This window comes from Pavona decussata, unplaced genomic scaffold, assembly GCF_977016875.1.
Source record: "Pavona decussata unplaced genomic scaffold, jaPavDecu1.1 SCAFFOLD_207, whole genome shotgun sequence".
Taxonomy (NCBI): Eukaryota; Metazoa; Cnidaria; class Anthozoa; order Scleractinia; family Agariciidae; genus Pavona; species Pavona decussata.
The window spans coordinates 793,412-803,343 of NW_028145612.1; the positions used below are offsets into that span (position 1 = coordinate 793,412).

General features: G+C 37.5%; 1 protein-coding gene across 2 annotated transcripts; it reads right to left on the reverse strand.

Annotated features, from left to right (window-relative positions):
- Positions 1-3,763: 3,763 nt before the first annotated feature.
- LOC146460768 (uncharacterized) lies at positions 3,764-9,308 on the reverse strand. Of its 2 annotated transcripts, none has more exons than XM_085087546.1 (3): positions 5,783-9,308; positions 4,559-4,855; positions 3,764-3,961 (listed from the first exon to the last, which is right to left on the reverse strand). In XM_085087546.1, the coding sequence occupies exons 1-3, from the start codon at positions 8,329-8,331 to the stop codon at positions 3,955-3,957; spliced, it is 2,853 nt and encodes a 950-aa protein (XP_084943672.1). In that variant the 5' UTR covers positions 8,332-9,308; the 3' UTR covers positions 3,764-3,954. The 2 variants fall into 2 exon arrangements, with proteins under 2 accessions (XP_084943672.1, XP_084943671.1); XM_085087545.1 differs by having other exon boundaries at positions 4,559-4,858.
- Positions 9,309-9,932: the final 624 nt, after the last annotated feature.

Below are 9,932 nucleotides of genomic sequence, written 5' to 3' on the forward strand. Positions count from 1 at the left end.
TATGGCACCAAAGGATATGGTATTTGTGATGTTTTGGTCTGAAATAGGCTACAGATTTTAACCACTTTGGCCTTAAAGTCTGAAAACGGGTATGCATTAAAAGTTAAAGATTTTACAGGAAGAGAGATGGATTCCAGAAACCACCGAGGTCTGAAACTAGGCCCCGGTTAACCAAGGACTGGACAACGTTATCCAGCAGATAAGGGCTGGTTCACACGAGCAACAAAAACACAAACACAATTTAGGGCAAGCGCACCCAAACACACATGTGAACTACCAAAACGCAAATGCAAGTGCAAGTGCCATTCGCAAGAAATGGTAAATTTTTCATTTCCTTGTGCTTGCATTTGCGCTTGTGTTTACATTTTACACATGTGAGCTGAACCGGACCAACACAAAGGCAAACACAAACGCAAGATAAGAATACTCGTTCCATGCTTCTATGGTTTACGTTTAAACCAAGATGGCGTCCTCCTCCGCCATCTTTAATCTCGTTCCCAGAGTCCTTGTTTCCTGACTGCTTGTCTAGGAGGGGCAGTCGATATTTTTAAACCAACTTTAAGATCTTTCGAAATCAGATGAAACACTGTTTTGACTGTGTTTGACACAGTTTCTCAAACCATTAATAATTCTTGGAGGAATTCATTGCTAGGTTTCACCAAATTTTATAATAATTTGATTCCATTTCCAAACCTCCAGTCCTTCATGGTACTGATATCCTTTGTATTATCTCTATAAACTAGAAAGACGTTACTCGCAAAACCTCACGAAGCTGGGGTTGGGTGGAAAGCCCTCTTTACTCGTATTGCAGCATCAAATGAGGAGGTTAAAAGGGGCATAGGATTTTTTTTTGATGAGCATGGTCTCTTCGTAGTTCCACAGGCTAGTTTGCGGTTGAAAATCTATTTCTGACACGATGTAATGTACAATGGGCGTGCAGCGCTGTCGTGTTCGATGAACTTATTTCCCACGGAAAATTATTTTACCGCAGCCACAAAACATGTAATTTCTTCAATGCAATCTTTCACAAAAAAGATTTCTAAAAGAAAGGAAAAAGATTCTGGAGAGATAGTTCTGTATCCAGTGAATATTGATTAACATTGTAGTTGAAATTTGCTCATGCACGCTTATTTTTTCCAGTGTATGCAAATTTTGCCCCAGACAACGCCAGACAGTCTGACGTCATCATACTTTGTGCGGACACCTTCAAAGATATAACCATATAAACATATATATAAATATATTTTTCGCTCGAATTCGTGCGGCTTAGCTCCGCTCGGGCTGGCTCGGCCCGACAAATTTATTAACCTCGCTACGCTCGGGCCTTCAGCCCTCGCTTCGTGAGGAATTATTATGAGTTTGAGAATTCAGACAGACTCAAGACATCATCAACTCTGGGCAGATATTTGAATATCTTATTGGCCAAGGGAAACAGGAATTGAACAAGTCTTAAAGTTCACATAACCAAGACTTGCATGCAGAAACAATGCTCAAGTTTCAAATTGATTGTGACAGTACAAGTACAGTACCTTCTACTTGGATTGGGAGAACCTTTTCTCAAAGCATTAGGTGAGGGGGGTGTGGGGCGATGTGGCTTTGTGTAATTTCAAATCAGTGCACTTTGAAGGCTAACGGCAATTTCTTTTACATTGTCACAAATGGAATTCAAAAATCATAGAAATACTGAAGTACAATTAATTAGTTCATAAAGAAATGGTGTAAATATTGTATTTTCAAAGGTTGCATAATTTTGAAAATCAAGTTTGCTAGAAAAGTAAAATCAGCAGAATGACAGCTTTCATTAAATCCCTTGAGCTTTGTTTAAACAAAAGCAAGATTAGCTCACTGAAAATAATGTTAAACTAATGAACCTTAAAACAAACAATTGTAGAGGCTAATGACCTCATAAAGTTCTCCTCACTGCGAATGCTTACAGGTAGCTAATGTTCCAGGTGCAGCTGCAAAAAAGGCGTGATCACCAGGTGTCTTTTAAGTGATTACATTTGTTGGCTGAAGAAGAACCACAAACTTTTGCGTGGCCTATTATTTTAAAATGACTAATTCGGATATATATTTATTGCTGTGAAACCCAAAATTGCATTAAATCTACTTGGAAGCCAGTGTAGTTCTGTAGCTGCTGAAGGCTATCAAGATGGACAACTAATAAGCCATAACATATAGGCTGTTGAAGTGGTCTTGCATCATTGACCAACTGGTGATTAAAGATGTTGAAGTGTGATATGTCAGATTTCAGCCAAAGTAAGCTTCACACAATTAAACAGCTCAAACTTTTCAGCAATTCATTCATGAATAGATGGTCCAGCATGATACACTCCCAGCATTGTTCAATACATAATTTCTCCTTACATTATCAATACATTGTCAACCTGACAGGTGATGAGAATTAAGAAAACCATCAACAAGATGATGTTGTTCAATGACTCATAATGAGTCAATTTGACTCACTGAGAGCATGAATCACCTGTTCTGACAGATTCATAAATCACAGCCTAAGAATAGGTGGATCACATGTAACGTGCTGGGCCATCTATTCATGAATGAATTGCTGAAAAGTTTGAGCTGTTTTTGTGTGTGAAGCTTACTCTTGCTGAAATCCGACAACACACTTTAACATCTTTAATCACCATGCCAGTTTTCATTATAGGTGTCTTTCATACAATCTTCTCAAACTCATTAACCTTTTCACCCCCAGCATTGTTCAATACATAATTTCTCCTTACATTGTCAATACATTGTCAACCTGACAGGTGATGAGAATTAGGAAAACCATCAACAAGGTGATGTTTTTCAATGATGTAAGACCAAATTCTGTGCACTAAATTTAAACAGAAATGTATGGCAGTCGGTCAGGAGAATTAACATTTAGATCATGGGAGTGAAAGGGTCAATAAAGCATGAAGACAAAACAAAGGAAATTTCCGACCACTGGAAGGAGTTTTGGAAATGTGATCTTAATTGTCATTAAATTTGGCGAACTTTTGCTTTGAATTTTGCCAAGAATTATAAATGGTTTGAGAAGCTATATCAAACACTTTCAGAAAGAGTGTTTTGTCCAATCTCCAAACACTTTGAAGTTGATTTTAAAAAAACTTTCAACCCACTTCTTGGAGTTTGGAGATTGGATGAAACACTCTTCCTTGTGTTTGAGATAATTATTACTTATATATTAAGTATGATGGAAACATAATTGTTATACAAACATGTTATTTACATCCTTCTTCCCTTTCTTAAAGTTTAGTAACAATAATTAATGGATTTAAAACCACATCATCAAATATCTCTGAGAATGATTGTATGTACATCTCAAGATCTAATTATTAGATCTTTATTTGTAAGTATAACTGCAACTGTTAGCTACTTGTGTAATCAGATAAGCTTCCTTTAACCTACATGAACCTGGTTACTACTAAATATAAAAATAAACTGACTCGTAGCTATATACATGTAGGTTACCACAGTTGGGCATTTAATCATAAGGTAAATTTTATCAGCTTATATTGAGATAAATTAGGCACCACACTTAAAAACATCTCACATAAAATTTTAGTCATGCAGTTGTTTTCAAAAGTTGTGTTAATGTGTTGAAGAAACTAAAAAGGTGGTGAATGACAACCAGGACTGAAATTAACTTAGGTGTTTTGTACAGATTAAAAAGTAATTTACAGATTCTAACACAAATTTAGAAAAAAACATACATGATCAACAATTAACAAAAATTAAATGATTGTTCAGACTTGCATGATAGCTTACACATTTTGTGATAATTTATTAAATACTTCCATGTATACAGAAATCAAAATGAATGTGGATGTGAATAGCCATTCATGTTTGTCTTCTCTTATATTCTAGCTGTTGCTTACAGCTACTGATGGCTTGATCTTCCTTGTCGCCGACATAAGTATTGCTAATAATTAGCAATTATTGTAACCTTTTTCATGTCCTGTAGAATAAAGCAAATAAATTATTATGTAAAAGTAAGAATACAAGTGCATGTGTTTTTTGTTTGTTTAATTTAGCTGGGATACCTTCTTGTTTTTACAATTAATTTTAGTTAATTCTAAATATTTATTTAAGACTTTTTAATATTAATTTATTGAAAGGGTTCAATGCTTCTTATTTATATGGAACTACATCTATGACCAGTAATAATCAAAGATTAGGGAGTGCATTCAATGATCTTGATAGACATTTTGAGCTAGCAATTCAGCGTAATTATGTAAAAAAAAAACAAAAAAAACAACAATAACCAGATAATCCTCATGCAGGTGAATAGTGGGAAACCAAATTAGCAATAAAAAAGTCATGTATTCACTTCAAACCTCATGTAAGTGGACATCCCAAGGACCTTGTGCAAGTTTAATTAAGCTAAAAGATGTATTACCTTTATATTATCATATGGCAGGCTTTAAATGTAGGAAGAGTTATTTTAGCTGGAGAATTTGTCTTCATAGTAAACTGTCCGTGGTAGAAAGTTGTCTATAAGCAGAGTTAAAAGTAACTTGGAAAATGTATGATACAATAACTATAATAACTTAACCTTGTTGTCTTTGGCACCCATTGATCCATCTCATCTTCAAAACTGCGGTTTCCACAATACAGAAAGGCAATTCTGTCTCCCTGGCGTCCAGGCATAACATTGTACACATGTCGTCTGGTGCTCTGGGCCATTTCAGGTGGGGGTGACATCAAGTAATCGTCTTGGTGACCAGGGCATGCATATGAAGGACAGCCTGGGCCACAGTGAAACTTGATAAAAGGGAAATATCTTTTACAGATTCCATCTACCATGGAAAATACTTGACACAAGATGTCTGATGGTTTCATTCCACGATTTCTGCTAAAAAAATAACATGCATAATTATTCATATTTTTTTTAGCTTCAAACTAATACTGAGCAGTAATTTACCACCATTAAATGATAATATTTTCATTCCAAATCCTTTTTGTTATAAGGTGACTTCTTTTTCATTCACTGGTCCTCACAACTCAGTTAGCATTTTACGTGTAAGTTTTCACCTTTTACTCTTAAGTAGTAAACCTGTGATTTCACATTTTAAGCACCATAATAAATTAAAAATAATCACGGAACGTATTGTCAAGTAGATGGCTGACAATGGTAAAGACAGTCATAAATAAACGTATCTACTTTTGAAACCAAATTACAACAGCTTTGGTTTTAGGTAAAATGCTACTGAGTCGCCCAAAGTGACCATATTTCATAAGCAAGTTACCTTTTGCAATCACTTGTTCTTGGTGCTTAATACTAATTTTTTTCTTTAAACACTTGTAACTAGACCTCTTGCAAACAATTACCTCTCTAGCATTTCATTTTGTTACATATGAGGGAATGGTGACCTGCAGTTCTTTACCAACATTCACATACTTCACAATCATTCACAATTTTGACTCATTTGTAAGGCATATAAAGAAATAATCTTAGTAATTAAGTCGTTGATAAAATGCCAGTGTATAATAAACAAATTCAACTTCTCAACAGGTACTGTGAAAGTGAACAAAAACACTTGAGCCAGTTGGCCGTGTTTTATGACCTTCTAGTGGCTTCATGGCAATGCTACAATTATAAGATGACAAATGTCCAGCAACCTGTAAGAGCCAGATGTATCATGTACAAATCTGGTGTACATAATTAGAGTAGAGTAAGTAGAGTGTGTTTGTTTGATTGATCAATTGGCCAGTCATTGCACTGATTATAATGATGCAAGAACATACATAAAGATCAATTGCGATTTTTTTACATTACCTGCAGCTGAATGTCACTTCAATCATTTTCTTTTCCTTCAACAGTTTGAGCATGTAAGGTTGCCAAGGACTCATCCAGAACTTGCCAGCATCTTTATACAGAACTGTTTGGCCATTTAGAAATTCCACCTTACTGTTCTTGTGGGCACGAGACAGCAGTCGATGAAACAAGGGCTCTGGAAGGAACCTAGCAAAGAACAAATAGAACTTTTTATCTGTAACATCAACATCCCATACTAGTTTGACCCCATCTGAAGACATTGGCAGCAGGGAGGGAACAAAGTGTGTTGGCTGCTCTTCATTTTCTTCATGTGGGTTACACATTTCCACTTTCTTGTTAATCAAGGGGCAGATCAAATCATATTCCTCAAGGAATGCAGTCATGGCTTCCTCATTTTCTTTGACTTTAGATATTATGCTTCTCAGAAGTGATTTCGTCAGCATCCCTTTCTTCTGGAGAAGATTCCAGTCATGCCTCAAGCCTCTTTGTTGAGTACTCCCTGGGGGTGGTGTGACAAGTTGGATAATAATATCCACCAGTATTTCAGGCTTAAGAAGAACCCAGTTTGACAGATCCACATCTTGATTTTTGTCCAGGTAAATCACCAGCCCTTTCTCGTGGAAGTATTTTAGGGTGTCCTTTGAACAGCTGTTGCAAACAAAGTCGTCAAATGCCCTTGGAAACTCTGCAAATGTAACACAGAACTTGGCCTGTTTCTTTTCTTGGAGGCTGATGATTGCATCTTGCACTCTAACCCATGTCAGAGGAACTTCACGACCGATAGTTTTCTTGCACTGTTCAGCATTAGAAATAATTTCCTTTCGAAGACACTGAACTCCAATGTCATTATGTCCACAAGAATTCTCAACAGGAAAAAAGATCAAGTCTTCATCTTTATTCACCACCAGCTCATCACAGTGGAGATTCCAAAGGCTTTGTCGTAAGTGTCCATTTAAAATTTTCATGGAGTTCTTGTCCATGGTTCCTCTATGGGTCCCAACAAGGAATATTGGAGATTTTCTTGGCACATGGCTGGAGACAGATTCGAACCAGAACTGAAGTCTTTGAACTTTTGTAGTTATATCCCTGAGATTGTTCCCTGCAAACTCAGCCATATTGAATACGATAATGTTAATGGCATCACTCCTAAGAAATATGTGATGATAAGCATAATAGTCTTTGTCTCCGGCAAAATCGAGGATCTTCAATTTTATGGAGGAGAATTTTGCGTCCAGGGCACCTTTCAACATTTTTTGATTCATTTCTGCATTCCCTGTTACTAGTGTAATCAGCTTGTTGGGACATTCAGAATTGCCAGGGACTGTTAAATGGAAACAAAACAATTCCACGTAGAAGGTGTAGCAGACAAATAAAGGGAAAATTATCGCAAAATAGAAATTGCATGAATACCATGCTAATTTACAGTGGTAAAAGATTAGAACAATGATCAGTGCATATGGTCCCCAAGACCCGTCGAATATCGTTGAAAACATTCTAGGCTCGAACCATACGACTGGAAATTGCCATACAAAAGGATAAACGCAAAAGTGAATTTCCCCTTCACCAAAGGGGCGAATAACTGTTTCCCAATTTGACGTGTACTGCATGACGAAATCCTTCAAAGGTTTAAAAGAAATGCTCACAAGCGATGCCGCTACAAAGCCAGAAATTAATCCAATATTGATCGATAATAGCAACCGACAAAGGCAGAGATGCACCATAGTCAATCGATTCCGAATTAGGCGGACCGTATAGCAATGTTGATCGTTAACAAACGGTATTGATATCGGCCCTATTAAGACAAATAAAGCCATCAATTGGATTCCAGCTAACAATGTCGATAAAAGTATCGCACGAATACTGGCGCCCTCAACACAAGTTACATCCCAATAACATATAACCAAAACTAGATATACACCTATCAAGTATCCCCGACGCCTGAGGATGAAACTGAACGTAGCTAGCGAAAATCGCAATTTATTGCGGGCAAAGTGGAAAGCACAAAACGGAGCAATCTCTGGAAGCGAACTCGTCAATTGAAATAAAAACAAACCCACGGGAAGATAGTCATTATATGCCATTAGAATCAACAGGAGTATAGCCATAATAGCCCATAATAGTAAACTGAACTGAAAACCTCTTTTCCATAGCAAAAAATCCTCAACGATGACGTTACTGGTTGTTTCACCAGTTCCAATCAAAAGCACTTGCAAATGACCAAAGGAAAAGAATCTCCAGAGGTCTCCGAAGATAAGTTCCTTTATGTTGAGGCTTTTCCACTTCTCGTCTACAAGACATTCGTCTATTCCCTGTGTTTTGGCCTGTTTTGGATTAAATGACTCTCCAGTGAGTGATTTTACAAGACTTGTTTTACCAACTCCAGAATTGCCAAGAACCATGCACTGTCCTTGGAACACAAACTGGTTGTCTCCTTGATCTGTTGTTTGCAGCAGTTCTAGCTTTTCGTAAAAGAGCTTCTCCTGACGCCGTTGGGAGAAATGTAACGGTAAACTTTGAGTCATCTGGGAGATTCTATTAAAGAAATCCATTGACCAGTTGGCAGAATTAGTATTTGGAATGCTTTTACAGTGATTGTTGTGAGTTGCGGTAATCAGCCGAAGTGTGGACGAGCAGGAAAGACTGCAGGGGACGGGACGTTTGCTCTTCGTGTAAAGGGGGCGTCATGTGACTTATACCGTAACACCAAGTTGTAACACAACACTGCCTTCGACTGGGTCTATAAATTCTCTCACCCAGGGGCGTGTGAGCATGCACGAAAGTAATTAAACTTAATTTCCTAATATTGTGGGGAAGGGGCTAGATGTGTTTCTGTCTGTAGAGACAACGAATACTTTGCTAATGATTGATTTATTACTATCAGTTTTTTTTTGGCAATTTGAAAAGCTGGCTGGCTGTCAAAATATGAGAACATGCATAGCTAGCTTTAAAACCGGCGTTTTCAGATGAACATTTTAGGTTTTTTAAGGTAAAATTTCTTCCATTCCATTTGGGAAGGAGTCATGGAATTTTTTTACAAACTCTATAATTAAGAAAGTTCAACAGCAAATCTGCTGTCAAGATGAGTTGAAGCTGCGAAAAATTGAACCGAACCTGGCACAAAAGGAAACATATATTAACTACGGAACCAGTTAGATGTCAAAGATGATAATGAACAACAGAAACTGTCAGTGATAAGAATATGCTGCCGGGATATTCTAGACTCGTATCCTGATCCATCCTGCATAAAAAGTTATTTTGTCACGTTAATTGCAAAGAATTATATCGTGGTCGTAGACCTTGATAGAATCTTGCACGCACCTAGTCTTATCGAACGTGCTTTTTCTCTGAGTCTTGGTGAGTTTTGGTGACGTCATCGTTAGTCCTCGCGATCCGTTACACCCTTCCCTCTCCCGGTGTAGCTTGCAAATTTGGGAATGTGTCCCTCCTCGTGATCAGTGCCACTCTGTTCACCCTGACTCGAGTGTTTTGCACACCGACAAAAACCTTCAGTCACACACAAAATCACACAAAGGTTATTTTTTAAGATCGGTGACAAAAGACATAAAAATTCAACTTAATATTTGAGTGGAGAGGAAAATACAGCTAAATTGATATTTTTCATTCTCGTTAAGGCTGAAAGGCCCTTTTTAGGGGCCCTCACAAATGTGTGTATGTGTACTTAGGTGCATGTGATTGTATGAAAGTCAACAATATAATGAATCAAAGTGAACAGGGTTTACCTTACCTTTTGACAATATCAAACTACATGTACTTTGTTAAAAAGCGCGCCAAAATTTAGCGTGGTTTTTCGTGGCGCGCTCCGCATCGCTAACCGACAGGGGACTGGGACTTGAGATGAGGAGTCCGCCATCTTTTGATCTTTCATTCAAACTACAAAGTGCTTCGAATTCTGTTGTTTCTCAATCGATTATAGGAGGGGAGGAAGTGTTTCTTTTGGTACAAAGAAGTAAGAGACGGAAAGTGTGCAACAGCAGTGCTACGATGCGAAGGCGGTGAGTGGCTCGGCTTTTGAATGTTTATTTTGAATAGGTCGAGAGGTCATGTTTTTGCGACCTTGAGGTGATTCACTGTTTGGACTAGTAGTTTTGGAAAGTCGTGCTGAAAAGCTCCAAAGTTAAACTAAAGGGTT

Excerpts from the sequence above, each read along its gene's own strand:
- LOC146460768 (XM_085087545.1), bottom strand. The coding sequence starts at position 8,331 with ATGGATTTCTTTAATAGAATCTCCCAGATGACTCAAAGTTTACCGTTA. Across the intron at positions 4,859-5,782 it reads GAAGTGACATTCAGCTGCAG|CAGAAATCGTGGAATGAAAC; the intron begins GTAATGTAAAAA and ends TTATTTTTTTAG.